Below are 23,146 nucleotides of genomic sequence, written 5' to 3'. Positions count from 1 at the left end.
CTATTTGGAAAATGTTTGCATTTTTTATTATTTAAATACTGATTCTTCAAATCAGTGTCTTCTGTTTCCAACGATAGAATTAAAATAATTAAAGGAAATCTTTCTCAATAAGCAAGAGGGGAAGTTTCAAAGGAAATTAAAGTTGAGTAAAATGTCCCGACTGTATTCCCAGAAATCTATAAAGAAACACAAGCTTATGTAGCACCAATAAAGGTACTACATATTTACCAATGATGAATGACCAGAGCTCTTTTTTCTAGAAGTGATGACCCCAGTTAAATCTCATTATTATGCCTTCTCCTTCAGAGATGGAGGGAAGCAAGTTGCTTGCATCCATGATAAAATGTGAGACTCAGCTAATTGGCATGGTTTTGATGATGCCACAATTCTGCCCCAAACCCTTATAACTAGCAAGTTTGCCCTGAAGATTATTGAATTACTCCACTGACCATGCATTATTTAAAGGGAAGTGCTATTATTATAGAAGCCAGCTGTTTAATCATTGGAATTCTGTCTGTTGGCCAACTTTCAAGATACAGCCATGCACTGTGATGACACTTTATGTCTGCTCATAGAGGACTCAAGGCCTAGGTTAGGTGGTAGCCAACTTGTCTACTAAGCAATCTTTGGTTTGCATGCTCTGGAGCAAACCTACTGAAAAATAAATACACAAATATATAAATTTCCAATATCAAGACTTTGTCAGCAAGGAAAATTCTGTGAAATTCTACACATGCCTGTTCACCCTAACAGTTGAGTGAGTATATGGACACTTCATAATTGGTATGACAGAACTCTGGGACTACACCTAGTTGTAGAAAGGACTATCCCAGTCACCTGTCCTTTGTTATAGAATTGAGTACAGAAAAATGTTTTGAGCATCTTGGGGAACTCAAATGATAAACAGAAAACAAATTTTAACCTTCTAAGTTAGAAAATATTTGGTTTTCTTTCTTGAAGACAGTGTAAAAGTGGTTTCCACCCATAGTGAATATTTGGTTGGCCTAGATGAGTTTTCTCCTCCATTTCTTTACTTATTGCAGAATATTTGGAATAGAAAGGACCATAGCAGTCAGACACTGTGTTCAATACAGGAATATGCTCTTAGGATCTCTGACAGGTGTTCACATAGCCTTTACTTAACTGCTTCCAGCAATGGGAAGTTCATTACATTTAAAAGAAGTCAGTCCCATTTTTAACACTCTTAAGTTCAAATTGTTAGAAATTTTTTCTTATATTAGTCCAACATTTGTTTCTTTTTCACCTACCAATTCTGATTCTGCCCACTGGAGCATAATTACCTAGTGCTTAATGAGGAGTTTTTAAAGGCAAGGATGGAACAGTTCATTCCATCTCATTTAAAAATTACTCATAATGACAATAGCTGCAATTCTGAGGTCATTAAAAATCCCTATTTTTCTCAAAATTGATACTGTAGCAAATTATTTTACTGTTTTCCTGGTAAACCACATTGCATCATGCTCCTAGTTTTAGCCCATAGCAACAAATATCTTTATTTCGGTTCTGGAAAAGTAAGAAATATGAGGCATTTGAAGATAAAGGGAAAAACTTTGACCTTCAACTCTGGCCTCTCAATTGGTGAGAAATGATTTTTTTGTTGTTAAATATCTTTATGTAGAACCAGAAGTCAAGTCTATAAGACACTTCAAAGGATCAATTAAACTTTAAAAGGCAAGGTAAATACTTGTTATGTTCATATATTTTCAATGAAGTACAATTAGTCCATTGTAGACATCATGAATAGACAAAGAAAAACATCTTTCTAGGATTCCGGTGGCTAGAAATAACTGGTAGTTACATTTTTGGCAAAATCCAAGTCTGTAATATTTTGACAATAGTAAAAAAACAGATATAGACATAAGGTAAACTTTCTTTTTAGAGCATTATGGAAGAGTCCTAAATTTCTCTGTTCCTAAAGTCATTGATCTATGGACTAAAAAAGCACAGCTATTTTATAGACTGAGCCATGGCAAACTCTGAGCTCATCTAAGAGGTGACAAAGCAGATGCCTGGTGTGTGCTATTATTGTCTGCTGTGCTGATGATTACTTTCTATCTCTCAAGAGGAAATAGTCCTGTGGTGAGTTTCATGGCTGTTGACAGTCACCAAGAAGGGAATATGTAATACATACAATGTTTGATGCTGTTCTGAGATGAAGGTTAGTGTCTTTCTCCAGTGGCAAGCAAGAAGCGCCAGAACCTATGGAGTCTCAGAAGGAAGATTACTTTAGAGATGCTTGAAACAGAGGTGCTAAATAGGTCCTGGAATCACAGAGCCTATCCCTCTCCATCTTCAACCCATAAGGATGAAATTAGTTGTTTCTAAGTTAGCCGAGTGTGAAGGTTTCTGGAACCACTCCTGCCACATTACCTCCAAACATCAAATTACTATTCCAAATTCAACAAATGAATCGCAATCATGTCCCATTAAGAAATGCATCGTTTTGGCAAAGAGCAATCATTACCTGCGGTGGATAGCAGGGACACTTACCTCAAAGTAGGCTGAGTCACCTTCCCCTCTCTCCCCACCCCAAGAGAAAACCAAAGAGTATCAGCCACTCTCCACTGGCTGACCCCTTCAGCCTCTTGAAATAGCCACTTAGCAAAAAGTATGCAGAAGTCCTTTGTGGATTACAAAGAACCATGTAAGCCTATTTGTGTCTTTATTCTAATTTATAGTTCCAGGAAAAGATTATAAAAACAAAAAAACAAAAAATATTGTTTACATTGCCCAAGGGACCAGATAAGTCCTGGCTTGCCAGGGCCCAGCTGGCGAGCAGAAGCAGAGAGTCTTCTGCACTGGTTGATCCTCCAATGGCAAGTGAAAGCACCATTGAGGCTCCAACTGGGACCAGCTGCCTGGTCCCTTCCAAATCCCTCAACCATGAGGAACCCACAGGGTTCGCCCTGAACGAAAGCAGCACACCCCACCCAAAGAGACCACAATTGAACCCTTGCTAAGTTTCTACCCCCAGCTGCCCTAAGAATGACAATAAACCTGCCTTACAGGGAGGAAGCATCCCCAGGTTCCTGTGCCAAGCATCAGGAAAACATTTGGATTCTTAGAGGATGCCATGAACAGCTGGCCCCTCGAGCCGCAAGGCAGCCAAACTAGTTTGGTAGCAGGCCATGACCATGGGTCTGATCTCCCCCAACTAGAGAGTTCAAAATATACATGGAGATTTTGACTTTCAAAACTCCATCCTACAGTATCATTATCATGTGAACGTAAGACTTTTTATTTAACATATAATGCTGTCTTCTGTGTCAGGAATTTAAATTGAACATATGTCACATTGATTAATTGGATTCTTCTGGCTCAATAGTTCACAAATTTTCTTCCATGAAGCTTGGACATCAGTGGAGAAGACTCAGGCCCTCCACCTCCCAAGGGAGGTAAGGGAGACAGAAAAAGCCAAGATCCAGTCCCCTGCCCTTGCCCAAGCCACAGCAGTTTCATTTCGTCTGTTTTATATACGGGTATATAAGTAAGATTTGGTGTAACAAAAGTTCTACTATGACAAAAAGTTTACAAAGAATTCAAGTACATTTTAAGTTCCATGTAAACTTGTTTTGCCTCCTTTTTACTTCTAGAGCCAGGAAAAGTGTGTCCAAATCAAAACAAAACAAAATAGAATCAAACTAAAACCTACTTGCCAAGTAAAGAGGCCTAATTGATTTGCAAATATCAAAAGAAATTTGATTCCTGGTGTTCCCTCTGGGCAATCAGAATGAAAAATGGACATTTAGTTGATTCTGTCTCAGTCTAGTGGTTATGCTATAAGAAAACAGAAATGATGGTTCTGGTCTCCCTAGGGTGATAGGAGAAGGAGCCCTATCACATTGGTATTGCCATCAGTTCCAAGTTCCAAAGCTTCTGGATGCAGTCAATAGAGAGCCTGTCTCTTCACAGACCCTATATGATCCTGGAAAGCGATGTTCTGAGGAAACAAACCAACATTTATTTAGGACCTACTAGGTGTCAGGTGATACGCTAAGTACTTTTCATACAGTATGTCATATAATCCTCAAGCAATCAGTACAAGGAAAATCTTATTAACCCCACTTTACAAATGGGTAAACTGAGGCCCAGGAAGCTTAAATGACTTGTCCAGAGTCATACAACAGGTCTCCCAGGCTCTATGAGGCACTTGGGCTTTGCCAGGAGTAGACCTGAGTTTGAATCCTGGCTCCACCACTTACTGCATGAATGACCCTGCGTAAGTCATTCCCAACTCTGAGTTTCGGTTTCCAAGTCTTGGTTTCCGCATCAGTTAAGTGAGGAGAACTTTCCAGACTTAAAACCTCTTTAATTCTCAGTCTGATGTTATAACAGAAGCAGTTAAGTCAAAGAGCAAACATCTGAGCCATCCTGCGCACAAAAACCATGCAGATTTTCTAAAAAGATTAAGAAAACATAAAACATGCTCTTTTAATTAATATTCCTAGCAGCCTCCCAATTAAGTCAACATATAAGGAAAGGTGAGGATTGGGCATAGACAAGATCCTTGAATACAGGTGGCTGAGAACTTGAGGAGAATTAACACAAATAAATGCACGATGAGTGAGGTATAGCCAACGAGTGTGGCACCAACTCCAGGAGACATACTGGAGTCCAGAAAGATCTAGGGGGTCAGGAATTGTTGGAGGAGCTTCAAGAAGAGGTTGACTCACAAAAGTGTGGGTTGACGAGGTGTGGGGAGAGGAGAGTCTTCAGGGGCTGGGTGGGACTGTGAAGATAGCGTATTATCCCACTCTAAAGCCAGGCCCCTCTGCGTTTGATTGGAACAGACAAGCCCACGGGGTATGGCTCGAGCAGTCGGAGGGCGCCTCAGACAGGAATCGTGGACGAATGCTGCTTCCGGAGCTGTGATCTGAGGAGGCTGGAGATGTACTGCGCGCCTCTCAAGCCTGCCAAGTCGGCCCGCTCTGTCCGTGCCCAGCGCCACACCGACATGCCCAAGGCTCAGAAGGTAAGCCAGCCCGGGGTGGGGATGGGGGTCGGCCACCCCTGCGAGATCTGTATCCTATCCATGTGGGTGAGCCAAACAGTAACTAGGTCCCGTAGTCTCCTGGCTCACAGGTCAAAAAAGCTCCATTCTCAGCTGAGAAGTCCATCCCTTACATCGCTCCACATTATAAACTCTCCCTTCCACTGCTCTGGACCATCTGATCACCAGAAGATGGTGGAGAAGAGTGATTAAACTTGGGCTTTGGTATCAAACAAAACTGACATCCTAGGTTCACCAACCACCAGTGGAGAGCCCTTGGCGAAATAATGTAACCTCTCAAGCCCTAGCTTCATCAGTAAAGTTGGGATAACGGTACTATCTACCTCATCAGGTCATTAATGCGCATGCAATGCTTTTCACATGCCTGCACAAAGTAACTGTTGGACAAGTGTTAACTTCTGTCATAACTGCATGAACAAAGTATGTGACCTTTCAAGTCCTGGTATTCTGCAAAGGTGCAAAGAAAAAAAAAACACTCTAAAATGGGAACTAATAGAAATTCACATCCAGTGGCAAACATAAAGGAAAATAAAAACAGAATAGAAAGAAAATAAAAACAAATAGAAACTTCTGTTTGGCTCTAAGAACACCAAAAAATTTCTAATGATCAAAATCTGCAGGTGTCTCTTACTAAGAGCTAGACTTTAAACAAGCCTTAGAGGTACTATCTATGACATCAAAAGTACGTAAATCATCTGATGCACGTTGATAACTTAATACATTTTTGTTGAATGAGTGAACGAACAAGTGAACAAATGAATATAAGTGACTACATTTTAGTGATTAAGTAGAAAGAATGAGAACTAAAGAGAAGGTGAAGAAAATGAGGAAGGATGAATAAGGAAAGTAAAAAGCTCTCAGGTCTCCTTGGGGACTCTGTTGACAAAAAAAGAAAACAACAACTTGAGGTTTTAATCTTTGGAGTCAAAACTAGCATCGTGCAGAAGGCACAAGATGAGAGACCAAGAAGTACATAATAACACCTTTGCTGCTTCCTGGTCCTAATTTGCAGCTGAGGCTGGAACAGGGGGCTTAGCTGAGATGTGACCCCAGGGAGCCACCTTGAGTGATGGAAAGGGACTAGGCACAACCTGGTTCACAGAGAACACAGTAGCCAGAGGATGAGTCAGGGAGCAAGCACCACAGAAATAGCTTTTAGGTGAATGTGGCTGGAAGGTGTGCTTGAGGGGGTGAAGGCAGGTTAATTCTTTCTCTTTCCAGGTGACACAGTGCCTCTCAATTTCTAGTTGGGGAGGGGGTGGGTGGTGTCAGAGATGAGTCCCAAAGTTCTGGAATATCAGGTCTAGTGACTGAGGTCCAGACACCTCTCCAGCACCACTGATGTCTTCTGCATCTATAGAGCCCAGGCATTCTGGGCTGACCCAAAGGCTCTGTCTCCCGGGACACCAAGGGAACCACCTGTTCTCAATGCAATTATTTTTGTGATGTTTACAGTATCAGCCCCCATCTACCAACAAGAAAACGAAGTCTCAGAGGAGAAGGAAAGGTGGGCCAAAGAAACATCCAGGAGGGGAACAGAAGGAGGGGACGGAAGCAAGTCAGCAGATGAAAGGAAAGAAGAAAGAGCAGAGGAGGGAGACTGGAGCTAGAAACTGAACACAGGCAAGAAAGGAAAACGGAGGAGAGAAGGACTAAGACAGAGGCAAGGAGGATGAGAGAAAAGCAGACAGCGAGAAAAAAGTGGGAGATGCTATAGAGGAAATGAAGAAAAGTAGGCCCGCTTGAGCTAGAGAAATCATGTGACAGAAGGAGGAGAAACGGAGAAATGTGGAGAAACGGAGAAATGTGGAGAAACTAATAAACGTGGAGAAATGGAAAAGGAAAATGTCATGCCCAAGAAAGTCCAAAGAAAGAGAGTGGCAAGAATGAAAAAAGAACAAAAATTAGGAAAGAGGCAAATAAAACAATTCCCCTCCCCACCAAAAAAACAAGTAAAATAATTAAAATAAAAATCAAGGCTTTTATATGCATTTTAAATTTTTGTGTGAATTTTACAAGAATTTCCATGTCAATATATATCCAGAGTTAAATATTAGCCCCAAATTCTCAGCAAGACTGAATTGTGTCATAAAAGTTCCCAGATTTCCTTTCCTACAGTGTCATTGGAGGCTGCATTTCTTAGTCAAGCTCGGGCCAAAGGGCACCCAGTATTTGCCTAAAGGCCCATGAGGCCTGAGAGCTTACCTATGAGAGGAGGTCACTGAACTTTTTTGTGTGCACTTTGGAATCAGACATAAAAGATGTATTAGTGTGATAGGGCTGCCATAATAAAGTGCCACAGACTAGGTGGCTTACACAACAGAAATTCATTGTCACACATTTCTGGAGGCTGGAAGTCCAAGATCAAGGTGTTGGCAGGGTCAGTTCCTTCTGGGACCTGGGAGGGAAGGATCTGTTTCAAGTCTCTTTCCTTGGCTTGGAATTGGCCTTCTTTTCCCTGTGTTTGCACATCATCTTCCCTCTATACAAATCTCTGTACCCAGATTTCCTCTTCTCATAAGGACACCAGTTATATTGGAGTAGGACCCATCATAATGACCTCATTTTCACTTAAATATCTGTGTAAAGACCCTATCTCCAAATACAATCACATTCTGAGGTACTAGGGGTTAGGACTTCAACATATGAATTTGGTGGGGAACACAATTCAGCCCCAAATCAAAGACTTCTGATGTTTGACTACTGCCGTGTGATTCCATCACCTATAAAGTTCTCTCCCTCCCTCCCTCTCTCTCTCTCTCTCTCATGCACGCACACAAACACACACACACACACACACAAATCTAGAGTTTTAGACCTGAAGTCCTATGAGTTTCTGCTCCATGGAAATACTAGGGCCATGTTATGTTAGAGCTGCAAATCATTTGCTTCAATCCCTTCATTTTGAATGTAAGGATACTGAGATACAGAAATGGGTAAAGACAGGCTTGGGTTCTAAGCCACCCTCCTCTGGCCAACAGAGAACAGCACACAATCAACAGGGACTAAGAAAGAATTCCAAAAGGAAAAGATAGGGCAGAAGTGGCCACATGAAGTCTGCCACTAATTTAATATTTTCCATCAGAGGGAAGGGGGTGAAAGAGCGCAAGAGCAGTAGATTTTCCTGAGGGTAAAGAAAAGTCAAGTAGAATCACAGAATTTGAGTCTTAGAGATTTTCTCCTTCAGCTTCCTTGATTTAAACAGTAGGGTTAGGGTCTTCATAGATAATAAAGCAAAAAGCCTCAAGGTCATTCAAATTGTGAATTATAAGAGGTGAGAGAGGGTGCAAGAGAGAAGTGCTCAGCCAAGCAAATGATGACACTTGGGGTAAGAGGATGACAACCAAGAAGTGAAGCATTTCATCGAAGTAGCCTACTTTGAAGATGTCATGGTATAAAGGAACATTCATTCTACCTGTCCTTCATGCCCCAGCCATGCTTTCTACTTCAGGATCATCCTTCCTCCATGGGTCACTGAAAACCCAGGATATATAATATATGGATATGCCCAAGGCTCAAGCCAGGAAGGAGGAAAAGGTCTGATCACAAGCATGTCAAAGCGCCACATGGGAGCCAAGACACTGCTGTTATGGTTGCAAAGTAGGTCCTGGCTTATTAGAACAGACAAAAGCCAGGCTGGTGCCTGAGCCCATCTGGCCAGCCACCTTATTCAGGAGATGCCCAGTTCTCCTGCTGATACATACATGCTTTGGAACCAGCCTCAGGCATAAGCCAATACCTACTGTTTCTACCACCTGAGAGTAACCCCGCAAACAGTGATGGCTTTTCAAGGGACCACAGTTTGGTAGAAGAATTAACAGTTCATGTCCTATGGAAAGATTTCTTAGAAGATTATCCCTTCCCTTTTTCCTTGATGACTGAATCAATGTCAGTTATAACACAGGGCTTTGGATAAACTATAGTTATACCCAATGATGAACTTCATTCAAGAGAATGTAAGGCAAAGACTTTAAAAGAAAAAAAAGGAATAGAACTTTCTAGTTAAAGAATGCTTAACTACCAGACTATTAGTTAAAACCCACTTCTTTTTGCAATGGGTTTTATCAACTCTAAAGCAGTCATATTGAATGCCTACATGTGATTTCTCAATAATATGAATTAAGTAAACAGGAAGAATCTATTGTTGTCTTTCCATCTTATCCCTTCTAGAATCAGTCCTAAGCACCTAGTGATACATGGCATATAATGATGGATGAAAGGATGGATGGACAAGTGAGTGATATAGGGAGGGGAACAGTATTAGAGACATAGACCATAAAAGTAAGTAGCACTGCTGAGATGAAATAATTCCTTTTGTCCTTGCATAAGACAGTGAGGCAAGTGCAGCGTAAAAAAGGGAAGGCAGAGGAATTGTGCTTGCACAAGTCTTGCATATTTGGAATTTCCTACTCTAGCCAAAATTGAAATCATTCAAGAACCTACTGCTAAAGGAGGCAACTGGCTGAGTACCTTATGGTGAATGTTATGTTCCTATTCGTCCCCTCAATGCTTTCTTGAAGTGGGCAGAGTATTAAATATCATTTAAAAGTCCACTGTTGGGGCTTCCCTGGTGGTGCAGTGGTTGAGAGTCTGCCTGCCAATGCAGGGGACACGGGTTCGAGCCCTGGTCTGGGAAGATCCCACATGCCGCGGAGCGACTAGGCCCGTGAGCCACAATTCCTGAGCCTGTGCGTCTGCAGCCCGTGCTCCACAAGAGAGGCCGCGATAGTGAGAGGCCCGCACACCACGATGAAGAGTGGCCCCCACTTGCCGCAACTAGAGAAAGCCCTCGCACAGAAACGAAGACCCAACACAGCCATAAATAAATAAATAAATAAAATTTAAAAGTCCACTGTTTCAAATGTTTCTTGTAGGGCAAATTGATGATTGTGTGTAAAACTAACAGGAATATGTAAGGAATCATGATCCTTAAATTGCTGAAAATATTTTTATTGAGTACCTATGATGTGCAAACCTCTGTACAAGGCAGGAAGGAGAATTATAAAGATTGGAGAGACAATAAAACACAGTGGTTAAGAGTACAGAATCTAGAATCAGACTGCCTGGGTTCAAATTCTGGCTATTTCACTTAATAGCTGGATGGCCTTGGGAAAATCATGTAATTTACCTGTGCCTCAGTTTCCTTATCTGCCAAATGGGAGTAATAATTGAATCTACTTCATAGAGTTGTGAGGATTTATTGAGATTGTGTGTGTGTGTGCGTACAAATATATATTATAGTGTTTAAAATGGTGCCTGGCACATAGTAAGCACTATTAAGTTTTTAGTTGATATTATTTTACTTAGTTCTTAAAATTAGAGCCATCTGAAAAAGAAATAGGTCTCCTCAAGTAGAAGCGAGGCTCCTATCAACAAAAACTTCCAAGCTCAAGCTTACCAACACTTTCTAGTGACATGGTAGTGTGTTTCGAGCATATGATAGGAAAAGAGAACTCGATGACCTAAGAATCCTTCCAACCCAGAGAACCCCAGTTCTATGAATTATTCCAACTTCAGTGGAAGCTTTGCTGTCCCACGTGAAGAACCGTTAACTTTTATTTTGAGGTCACAGAATGAACTTCCAGAAAACCACCATTTTTCTCAACCAGTTAAAATCAAATGTAATACGTGTTTTCATTTCATGGTGCCTGAGGAAAATTTAATTGTAGCATGAACTCCAGCTCTTACTAGTTTAAAGTAAAATTGCCAAAATAAATAAAAATGTGGGATATTTCCGGCCTCACACAGCTTCCGGGACATTTCAGTTTCTAGGGCTGCCGATCCAGTGCCTCTCACAAACATTTGATCTTCTTTCAAACATCTCTTGAAAACAAACAAAACCTCATATAGCTTCTAATGTGCGTGCTGTTAGGATGTAAGGGTGGAAAAGAAATGAGCTCCCGAAGAGCCCCTCCCCTACTCTCTCCTCCATCTCCTGACTGTCTCCCTCCCACCGATCACCAACAGGAAACAATGTTTTCTTAAGTAATAAACTTTGCAATTTCTCAAGTCCACTTGCATCCATGGGGGAAGATGAGGTCTATTGTCTTTGTTTGCCTATGTGAAGGGAATAGGGCTTTTGGCAATATTTACTAGAAAACAGTGAGCTGACTTTTAATCCAAGGGCAAAGTTGATAGTCTGGAGTTAAAGTGGAAGCCTTTGGTAGCAAGGAAAAGGTAAATCATTTTAGAGGAAGCAGAATGCCATTTATGAGGTTTGAAATATCCACTATAGAATTCCTCAGTGATTAAAAGCCCAGCTACTGAATCCTTTGAAAATCAGTGACAATATATATTGACTTAGGCAAGATAAGTTAACTTTTAAAGAAGGAACAGGCAAGGTTAGCAAAGGTTCTTCAGTGGCCACTAAACTTCCAGACCTGCAAGGTCAAAATCAGCTTCTCCATCCTCAGAGGCCTAACTGAAATCTGAGTACCTTTCCCTGATACCCGTCTATTTGGGACTCCTTCTTTAATGGGACTCCTTTAACAGCCTTAGTGCTACCTCATTTTTATCTAGCAACCAAAAGAGATGGTTTAGAAATATATACTCACATTTAAACTCAAGTAGAGAGAAATAGAAATTGAGAACAGCAGTGAAATTATGAGAGATGTGGGACAATGGGTCTATGACTCCATGTCTGGTACTTCTAGAGAGCAGAAACTTCTCACCGTACTAGGAACTCAATCATAGCTCAATGGGCCATTGCTAGATAAGTAACAAGAGCTAGAAAACATTTTCTAAAATTTCCATCTATATTTTATTCACTAATGTGGTTACAGTTTTAAGACCCATTGGTCAGAAAACTAACTCTTTTGAAAAAGTAGAGGTTTGATAGAAATAAGAATGCTAAAAGTCCATCCAACTAATTTTAATTCTAGATACCCTTGGTGGTAATTTACAATCTGTAGTTAACTACAGCAAACAGTTTTGAAGGGAAGGAGATTATTTTCTCTCCTTTGCTTTTTCTCTGTGTGTGTGTGTGTGTGTGTGTGTGTGTGTGTGTGCATGAGCGCTGGTATTCACATGCCAAAATTCTTACAAAATTCTGTGTAAAATATATAAACATTCACATGGAGCTTTCTTTCTGGACAGCTCCAAGAGGTCATGTAATCAAAGACCAACCAGCTCCGCCATCCATGAAAATATGATGCGCTATTTTCACAGCTGTAGGTAACAATTATGGAAAGACAAAAATTCTAAATGATTACAAGTAAGACCATGGCAGGTTGAGGGTTGGGTAAAGATTCCTAATCAGTTGACGATTGTAGACTTGGGAACATGTGATATTTATGTCATGGTATGAGTGTGGCAAGCTTGAATCATTCATGAGGCATTGGAGGACTAGAAAAAATGAAAAGTATAAAGGAATCAATAAATATATAGCATTATTTTGTCAGTATTGGTTGACCAAGGCCACGATTGGACGGCTCTGGTTTGTCTCTGTCAGTAATGATATTTGTTTCCCTCTTCAAAAAACGCTAGGATGGAAGTAAAAGTACTTTTGGCACAATGCAATGGTTCTGATTTTTTAAAAACTGTATACACGCATGAATTATTCTTGCACCATTTTCTGTCTTGGAAAAGCACTGGCTGGCACCATGCATGTTTACTCTTATATGCTGAAGGCTCCCATCAACCTCAAACAGATGCAAATCACTTTAACTTGTCATAGTGTTATTTTGTTCATCCTAAAAGTTCAGAAGATCCTTCCAAACTTGCAAAATTTCTCTCAATTCAGTGAGGAGGAAAATTCAGAACACAGTATTTGAATGTTCTGCCCAGATTTGTCACACACACAAAGAATGAGTGGAAGAGGGCAACACCCTTTCCTACTAATCCTCTGAACTCATCACTAGTGCATTGAAATGACTCTAAAAGGTAACAACCCTGAGCCTTGCACCTCCCCAGAATATTATAATATAAATTACCACATACATGAGTTTAAGTACTCCAGCATATGTTGTATGTCAGATGAAACAATGCCATTTTGGAGGCTTAAGAGAAAAAGAATAATCAAATCCAGTTTTTAGGTAAAAATGTGCTGAATCTTTAGTACATATCAGTGAAATTGCTAGAATCTGGTGTTCCACTTTTTTAAATACCACAACATTTGAACCTTTCAGCAATTCCAAAATCAACTCCCTCTGGGAAAGATAGTGTGCTTAAAGTTTTTTTTCTTAATTTAAAAATGTAACACAAACACAAACAGCTAACTAAACAGGCTGCCCATATAATCAACAGTCTAAGCAGCTCTGAAGTATTTTACAACATCCTTCAAGACTATTAAAGGCAACATAAATAACTATTGCCGGCAAGGGAAAATACCCTTCAGCTTTTTCTTCCCTTTCCTTTTTTTTTTTTTTTTTGTTTAATTTTTATTTATTTATTTATTTATTTATTTATTTATTTTTGGCTGCATTGGGTCTTTGTTGCTGTGGGCGGGCTTTCTCTAATTGCAGTGAGTGGGAGCTACTCTTCATTGCGGTGCGCGGGCTTCTCATTGCGGTGGCTTCTCTTGTTGCGGAGCATGGGCACTAGGTGTGTGGGCTTCCATAGTTGTGGCACACGGGCTCAGTAGTTGTGGTTCGTGGGCTCTAGAGTGCAGGCTCAGTAGTTGTGGCGCATGGGCCTAGTTTCTCTGCGGCATGTGGGATCTTCCCGGACCAGGGCTCGAACCCATGTCCCCTGAATTGGCAGGCAGATTCTTAACCACTGTGCCACCAGGGAAGTCCCTCCCTTTCCTTTTTTTTTTTTTTTTCTTTTTCAGGCTTTTAAACCATTTTGGTAGTGATTTCTTACATCACAGATAGAAATACTTGAAACAGAGTCAGGTGGTATCCTTTGAAAAGTAAGAAAGTTGCCAAGACAGGATAATTTGTGAATAATTATGGGATAAATATACTCCCTAAACCTGGGGACTCCTAGGGATGTACCAGTCACTAGAAAAAAGAGCTATACATCTGCTATCCTAGCACTCAAGGGAGCCCTGGGCACCCAGTAAATAACTACTCTTTCACCAGCCAGAGAAAGGGCAGCACCCAAGCATGGCGTGTGCTTTGACAACAGTAACTATTTTTTAAAAGGCAATAATAATAGCTGTTATTTATTAGGCATATGCTCTGTGGTAAGCGCTATCACGAATCACCTCATTCAATCTTCACTGTTAGCCTGTAGGGCAAATGCTATAATTACCCGCATTGCACAGATTAGAAAACTTGGGCTAAGGGCAGCTAAACGTCTTGCCAAGATCTTGCCCTAACAAGTGTTCAGACCAGAATCCAAACTCAAGACGGACTCTAGCGTGTTAACCATGCATTGTGCTCTCTCTTCTGCATTTCTTCGCTGATATTTACTGTACTGCAACCCGCCAGTTGTAAGTTCTGAGACCGGAGGGGGCTCTGTGCACAGCAGGAAGTAGGAAGCCACGCAAGGCTTGCTATGACCTGAACTCTATTCCACCACTCCTGCAGGAAATTTAAATCAATTTAACAAGCGTTTCCTGGTTTGCCACTTTGCTCAAAGCAACATGCATCCAGGGAGGAGACAGAGGTGCAGGAACAATGCTACCTGCCCTCAAGGAGCTTACTTTTTAGTGGGGAAGTGAACACTTACATAATTTATCCCACAGCACATCAATGCTCTAACAAAGGTAGACCCAGAGTGTATTCTGACAGCACAGAAGCCAGAACAGACTGTTGTTGCCATCAAGTTCGCAAAATAGATCTAAACCAAGGGCCCTTGAAACAGTAGGCTCTCTTGCATACAACTCTGCCAGGTAAATGTGTAAGGGTGATCACATGCAATCATAACAGTATGAGGTGGGTGCTCTTACCCCACCCTTTCATTTTACAAAACAGGAAACAGAAGGAGAGAAGAATGTAGTGATTGTCAAAGGTCACACAATTCTGTGCTGGGAGCTGGGATCCAAGCTAGGTATGTAAGCCCAGGACCTCCGAGAAACATAAATGAGACTGGGTTAAAGGAGCAAGGATTTCATTAGGGGAAATGCCCATGTGAAAAGCAATAGGAGAGGATCAGGGAAGCCTGAACAAGCCGTCAGAATGCAATGCAAGTCTGACCCCAATGAAGCAGAGGAAGAGAGACAGTTGGGTGGAAGCATCCTAGACTGCTGAACAGTCTAAGCAAAGTTCAGCAAAGCCACTGAGGAGCCCTTGAGCCAAAGCTGGCCAATAAAAGAGTCTTGTGTTTCCCAGAAATTGGTTCTGCCTTGGTTTCCCCACCATACTCTTCTTGAGCTATGGGAGGGGTGTGCCAGGCCCATCCACTATGGCCAGAGGAGACAATCATACTGGGAAAAGTGTGCATTCCCTCTATAACCACATAAAAGATAGGATGAGGTCTTTCCAGAAAAAATAAGTAAAGAAGAGGCTGAGCAAACCAACACTGTGCCCAGACTATACATCTCTCCCTTTGTTAAAGAGGCAGTTACTCCACCAGGAGCATATGTCTCTTGAAAAGTGCACTTTGTCCTTTGGTTTTAAAAGTCACATCCCAAAGCACTGAGTTGATTGCATGACACTCACTCTGCTTGGCTCCCACAGATGAAAGACTGACCTCACTCTCCTGGAATTTGAACTTGTAATCCCCCAAAATAACGAGACATCAAAGTTGATGTTGAGACATCTAAATCATCCTCTACAATTTCACGTGTCTCCAGGCCAAACCAGAAAAATAGCTAGAGCACATCCTTTTCAACAGGTAAAGAGCTGACATCTGGGCCATCTCTTCAATCATCCACTGCTCTTTCTTTTTTCCATTTTGCCCTGTTAAGGAGAAGGTCAATGCTCAGTTAGAACTTTATGCTGTACAATAGGCTGCTAACATTCCATGATGGACAGTATTTGCCTAGCATTTTTTATAGGGTGCCAGTCTTTTCTTAGAGTTTATGTCATACAATACTTAACTTGTTTGCAGTGGGTGCAGATGGAAACAGAGTCTATTGAAAACATCACTGCTCCCTCCCGAAAATGTAAAGGGCCTATTATCATCCTTCTTTTAGATTCTGTCTCTCGGGCAAAATCTCATAAAGATAGGCAGGGAGAAAATAAGGGCTTATAACATCCACAGGGTTAGCTTTTGTTAAATGAATGCTGTGCTACTAGACCTCTATCACTAACCATAAAAACAGGACTCAGCTCATATTGTGATAAGGGAGGGCACCCACTTCCCTAGAGTCTTGCCTTACCCTCCAAACCAGCATCTACCACCATTTGGGATCATGGGCAGCTCATGACATTATCAGTTATTGTTACTGGAAAGAGATGTGGATTTTGAGGCACCAGATACTGTCCTACCTCTTAGAGAGGCAGTATGGCAGAGTGGCTAACTGGTGAGCTCCAGAATCAGAAGGGACTGATACAAATTCCAACCGTGGTCACATCTTCACTCTAAGAAATTAGGAAAGTTGTTTAGCTTTTATAAGCTTCATATTCCATAAAGGTAAAATGAGCAAGGCACTAGTACCCATCTCCAAGAGAACTATGAGAATTAAATAAGAGAATGTATACAATTAGCACCTTATAATACAGTGTCCAGCACATACAAATGTTCAAGTGATAGAATTGTTATTCTTTTATTAAAATAATAAATTATTTTACTATTAGTTCTAGGTCTATCGATTTGTGCCTATGTGACCTCAAGCAAGTCCCTAAATCTTAGGGAGCCTCGGATTGTGAATGAGACAGATGCAAACAACATCTCACAAGGTTGTTGGGAGGGTTCACTGAGACTACCGTGTAAACTGTAAAGTGTGTGCAAGTTTTAATCCAGATTACTAGTATTGCCATTGTCATTAGCTCTCAGCAATCTTAATCCAAAGATTTGTGGATAGCTTTCCTTTGGAAAAAACCAAGAGCTAGGATGTGCTAAGAGATAACGGGGGAATATGAATGACCCCTTCAGGGCAATTTCCAGCTTCCTAAATACCTGTGTACGGTACACACTGTGTAATAAAGTATATCACTAATTAACCCCTATCAAACCTATTTCCTCGTGAGTTGGTTAACCCTTCCTTCAGAGGGTAAATTTCCTCAACCAACCCCAGTGAGCTAAAGGACCAGCATTTTTTTTGTAAATAATCTTACCTTCCCTGGTGTCAATAGGAAACAGTATTTACTCACTACTGTTTTCCTTTCAAAAATCTGTCTAGTTGCATACTAGAAACAGTTTCAGCTGGTTTGTTTGTCTTGGACAAGCTGTTGAAGTGAAAAGTTTTTGCTTGGCTGAATGTGGGACAGTTTCATAACCCCTTCAAGAAGTGCGTTGAAGGTGGGTGCCAGCTCCGACGGCTGCTTCTAACATGTCTCCACTTGCCACCCATTGTCAGGTGGCCCGCGTCATTAAATTAAGACAATGAGCAAAGCAACAGATGCAACTGAGACTAAATCCCTGAGTGCTTTTGTTTTGTCACTGTCATTGTCTGCAACAAAGAAGTCACATGTGAGAGCCTGGGAAGAGAGCCAAATGCAAACCAGACGACATCCCAGCTGGTTTTGAATGGCCTCCACCATACGCCTGTGTGCATGGGAACCATGCTGCTTGGAGCAGTGTCAGCTTTATCAAGTGAGTTTCTGCCCATGACTTTGCTGCGATGCCGAGACAGACCCAGAAGAAATAGGCCAGAAGATCCCTCCACTCAGACTTTACACTTTAGACTTCTGCTTTGAGGGAAAAAGAATCTCTCTGTTGGGGAAAAGAATAAGATCTATATGGCTGGCCAAGCTAACCCCAATACTTTTTGCTACAGCCCTCATGAATTTGAAGAGGGAAGCATAGAAGATACTTGAATTTTTTCTTCTGGAAATCTGAGATTAATTTGGCTTGAGAGGAAGACTGGAGATTAAATACCTCATGTACTTTCTTTTTACTTGTTACCATCTCATTCTGGAGCATTTTCCTAGTTGGGGCTTTATCCAGATTCTTAAAAATCTTCTTTTTCTAAGCAGGCATGCCTCTTAAACAGAAAAAGAGGTAAAACCCAAGTTAGGGTATTTTTAGACCTGTTGGTTAATTTGGTTACTAGTTTGATAGACTGATAGTGTCCTTAATAATAGCGATTGTGGGGTTTTGATGAGCCATATAAAATCAGCAGGGTCTACTGAGAACTGAACAGGAATGTTTCAAGGAGTTTGGGACAGTAGTGTCTCTACTCTGTAGCCCCATATGTCTTTCTTCCATTTTCTGGAGAACTCCTTTAAGGAAGCAGATTAAAAGGTAAGACTAGGAAGGAATACAAACTTTACTGTTAGCTTAACAGCAGATACTTTACTGTTAGCTTAACAGCAGAGCAACAAATGTGTGTTAAGTGAACTTGGTAGAAGTTGTACGACATTTGGGGGAAAAGTGGCAGGATTTTAAACAATAGTATTTCAAGCTATCCTATACAAATGCCCAATTTCTCCCCACAAAGATTTTTTCAGTGGCCACTGAGCTAGATTTTTTTTTTTTTAATTGTGCCAGTTTGGTTTTGTTTTTTTTTTAATTTTTAAAATTTATTTATTTATTTATTTTTGGCTGTGTTGGGTCTTCGTTTCTGTGCGAGGGCTTTCTCTAGTTGCGGCAAGCGGGGGCCACTCTTCATCGCGGTGCGCGGGCCTTTCACCGTCGTGGCCTCTCTTGTTGCGGGACACAGGCTCCAGACGCACAGGCTCAGTAGTTGTGGCTCACGGGCCTAGTTGCTCCATGGCATGTGGGATCTTCCCAGACCAGGGCTCGAACCCGTGTCCCCTGCATTGGCAGGCAGATTCTCAACCACTGCGCCACCAGGGAAGCCCTGAGCTAGATATTTTAATAAACATTTTTACACAATGATCTTCCTTCTATTCAGTAGGTACAAGATATTTTGACCATCAACTTACAAAGGGCTAACTTGCTTTTATAAAGGTCTTGGTGGTAACTCTAATGTTCCAGGTAGAGCTGAAAAACATGTGTAAGAAAAATTATCAAATCCCTATGGGTCTTAGTCAATAGGTACAACTTCCAGGGACTGGTAGTTGATACTGCCCCACCTTCTTCCCCTCTCCAGTTCTCAGGGCTGAGTGAGCTCCAAGGTCCCTTACAATGATCTCTAAACTTCTCACAATGATTGGGTGATTGATCATTTCCTTAGCCAGAAGGAAGAATTTGGAGATTCCAGTCACCATGGTGAGAATTCTTGGTTTTGGTCTTGATGGGAAATGTTCCCAGGAAAAAGGACACTGAATCCTTGAACCTCACTCTGTACCAATAATTATCTATTACATCCTTCTCTAAGGGCCTCCTGACTAGAAGTAAAATCAAGAGAAGCAGCACCTGATGTTTATGCATGCAAATGTTATTTCCTCCCAGATTTTATTTTACATCTTATTTGTCTAAATTAATGTTGCTATTTAAGTATATTCAAGGATAAAATAATAATTACAGAAAAAGTATAATGACTTGATTCTTCACATTATCAGAGGGTCCATTATATTCATTCATTCATTCAATTCATTCTATAGCTATTTATTGAGCACCTGAAATGTTCTGGGCACTGCTCTAGACATGGGGCTGTAACAGTGAACAGAGACAAGTCCCTACTATCATAGGGCTTCTAAGCAAAACTCAATATTCCTTGGATAACAGAATTGCTTGTTGATAGGTGAATGGTAGCACCAAAGCAAGGAATCCAGAATTTTTAATCCAAGAATGGTTACTTTCCAATAAAGATGAAATAATAATAATAAGAGTAAATAACAATTGGTAATACTTATGTAGTGCTTACCGTGTGCCAGGCCTATTATAAGTGCTTTTATGTTCTAATTCTTTAATCCTTAATCCTACAACGTAGAAACTATTATTATCCTAGTTTATGGATGAAATTGAGACACAAGAGATTGCCACTTGCACAAGTTCACATAGCTAGAAAATGGAAGAGCTGGATTTGAGCACGGCTTAGAATGTCTGTGATTTTATAGATTCTAAATCAACTACAGAAATTCCCAATCTTCTACTTCTAAAGCTCTGCCTCTCTCCAAAGGAGATAAAGAAAAAATGAAAAAGAAATAGCTCCTTTTTACAAAAACTAAAACAGAACAAAATGCAATAAAACAACAAAGGATGATCCCAAAATGTGATTTTTTTCCTCACTAGGAAAAGATGTTCCAGGCCAGAAGACTGAATTTTAAAGGATCTCCTTCCTGTCAAGGAATCTGTGATAGTAGCTGATGAATAAAAACACATTTTTGTGTAATTATAAAGCAATCTGTGGTTCCCATGCCATCAAGGATAAATAGAAGTAGCCTGAGTGAGGTTTGGCTAAACTAAAAACTACAGGCCCATCTACTTATATGTCTTTCTCAGAAAAACTTGGCCCAAGCTGTCTGTTAAATTGAGTGGTGAGGCACAGATATGAAAGGTTGAGACCCAATGTTAGAAATAGATAGGTAGGATACAAAAAACTTCATCAAAGTAATGTCACTTTTTCTCCCTTATTTTTAGGAAGTACATTTGAAGAACACAAGTAGAGGGAGTGCAGGAAACAAGAACTACAGAATGTAGGAAGACTTTCCTGAAGAGTGAAGAATGACATGCCACTGGCAGGATCCTTTGCTCTGCACGAGTTACCTGTTAAACACCAGAAGACCTACCAAAAAAATAAGTTTGATAACATTTCAAAAGATGGGCATTCCCCCCAATGAAATACGCAAGTAAACATTCCAACAATGTCTTTAGGAGTGATTGTTAAAAGCTTTGCACCTTGCAAAAATGGTCCTGGAGTTGGTAGATTGCTGTTGATCCTTTATCAATAATGTTCTATAGAGAAAATATATATATAGATCTTAGTCCCTGCCTCTCAAGAGCCACAAATGCATGGGTGTATATAGATCCAGTTGCACTACATTTGTCTCTGAATCTTGGCTGCTAGAGACATTCATTCAGCAGCCTTATCTAAGTGGTTTATTAATTTTTTTATTTGCACTTCTTTCTACGCAACACAGGCTGTTTGTTTTACAGTGTCTGGTAATCTTGTTCGTCTATCCCTCTCCCCCCTTCATCACCTTTTTATTTGCCAAATTTGGCCTCCTCAATAGCAGCAGCAAGCAGTCAAATAGCACACCAATTTTTAACCCACAAGATTCCATCTGTGGCATTTGTACCAAATATAAGTTGGATGCATTTATTTTAGACACAAAGCTTTATTTTTTCCACATCTTGCTAAAAAAAATGCAAGTAGTTGCATCTTTGAGGCCAATCATTTTAGGCATATGTTTTAAGCATAGAAAGTCTCAAACTCTGAATGGCTCCTTCAAATGATGAGTTAGTGTGTGACCTAATCAGTACTTCTCTCTTTTTATTTTTTCCATATAAAGCACTATGTAAATTTAGCATGTCAATAATACAGGATGTATCAAACAGTATGTAAAACTCTGTTTTTTAGTACAATGGTGCTATTTTGTAGTTTGTTATATGAAAGAGTCTGGCCAAAACGGTAAAAGGTGAAAGCAAAACAAGAGGAAGCCTGGAGCCAAAGGTGACACAGAGGGGAAGGGTACTCAAAATTTAACCACTTGGGAAAGAAAAGTTCCCCAATTATGCCTTCCAAAAGAAATAAGACACAAAGTCCACTGATGCAAATTTGATTGGCGAGTCCAGAGAGGAGTAGAAGAAGCAAAAAGCTAGGAATTTTAACAGTCCTGGTTTCTTATTCTCGCTGAAGAAACAAACATCTGCCGACTCTGTCACGGACTCACCACCGTGTGACCTTGGGCAAGTCACTTCACCTCTCTGTGCCTCAGTTTCCTCATCTGCAAAATGGGGGCAATATGTCATCTACCTACCTCACAGGGGTGGTATGAGGATTAAAAAGATAAAGCTCCAGATTTTTATCCTGAGTTGCTATGAGGGCGTCAAGATCAGAGCCCTTGAGCTGCTGGGATGCAAGGAATTCTATGAACAACTCATTCACAGCATAGCTAGAAAATTGATAAGCTGAATGCTCCTGACATGCCAGTTCTTGTCAGTGAAGCTATCCAACTAACTATTCAACTAACTAGTTGTTAAAGGCTAACAGCTCAATCTCTTTTAAAACACTTTTCAAAATAACCTAGAAACATTTGATCTGCAATTTGATTTTGAATTCTGCATTTGGATTTAAGAATACAAAGTGAAAAGAGAGGAAAAGAAAAAAGGAGAAAAACAAAGATTTCTCCCAGCGAAAAGATGATTATTCCATTTGCTAGCACTTACTGACTCTGCCAGGAAGTTACTAATAACCTAATAATACTTCTTTTAATATTATAAATGATACTCTATTCATTTTGAAAAACAGTTCTTTCCGCTTTTCAAGTAATCTAAAAAAAGTCCCAAGATTTCAAATACTGAAATAATAACTAATAAAATGTCACGAATTTACTTTCTTTAATGAATTTTGTTCTTATCCTTGGAGATACTGATATATACATATACTTTTGGTTAAAGTATGCTCGACTAGAGTTGCTGGTTGAAAGACAAACATTTCCTTCACAGCTAGAAATTTTCCCTCATGTCTGCTTAGAAGAGTGGCCTCTAGTCCTCTGTGGATGTGTCTTATCCATTCAATTGAAAACTGGTAGCAAGAAAATCCAATGATGAGGACAGGTCCATGCTGACCTAGAAAATATTTCCTGTCTACATATCAAGATTTTCTTATTAAAACAATGAATCATCCATCATTCAGATCTTTTTATCTGCCTTAGAACTTTTTGGTGAAAAGCAACCAGGCTTGATTATTTCATGCAAATTATATCCTTTTTATTCTTGGAGAGTGTACATGCAAAACAAAAATAACATCTTTAGTCTTCATCCCACTGGTTCACCTCAAGGTTCAGAGGCCAGAAAAAAACAAGATTTCCTGGATCTCTGAACATATGCAAAAAGAAGGCCTATTTAATGGACACCTCTGGTCAGCCAACTGGTATTTTAACCTTAGTCCACAGTGTTATTTGAATTTAGCACCCCTGGCATGCAGAGCTATGTTCTGATCACTGTGGACAGATGTAAAAGAAACCACAGGTAATTTTGCCCTTCATCTGTTTTCTAGACATATGGGTTCTATGGAATGAGATGCTGGACCCATTTTCCCAAAATGGCACT

General features: G+C 40.4%; 1 protein-coding gene across 3 annotated transcripts in view; it reads left to right on the top strand.

Moving 5' to 3' along the window:
• IGF1 (insulin like growth factor 1) overlaps window positions 1-20,734 on the top strand; it is a 69,632-nt gene extending 48,898 nt beyond the window's left edge. For 2 of the 3 annotated variants that reach the window (XM_059934794.1, XM_059934795.1), the window contains exons 3-4: window positions 4,812-4,993; window positions 6,488-6,679. In XM_059934794.1, the coding sequence (XP_059790777.1) occupies window positions 4,812-4,993; window positions 6,488-6,649 (344 nt within the window). In that variant the 3' untranslated portion in view covers window positions 6,650-6,679. Of the gene's footprint in view, window positions 1-4,811; window positions 4,994-6,487; window positions 6,680-20,512 lie in introns of those variants that run through there. The other variant, XM_059934796.1, reaches the window with a different exon arrangement.
• Window positions 20,735-23,146: the final 2,412 nt, after the last annotated feature.

The sequence above is a fragment of the Balaenoptera ricei genome, chromosome 10, assembly GCF_028023285.1.
Source record: "Balaenoptera ricei isolate mBalRic1 chromosome 10, mBalRic1.hap2, whole genome shotgun sequence".
Classification (NCBI taxonomy): Eukaryota; Metazoa; Chordata; class Mammalia; order Artiodactyla; family Balaenopteridae; genus Balaenoptera; species Balaenoptera ricei.
The sequence above is the reverse complement of the archived record's forward strand: the minus strand, read 5'-3'. Positions and strand labels throughout refer to the sequence as shown.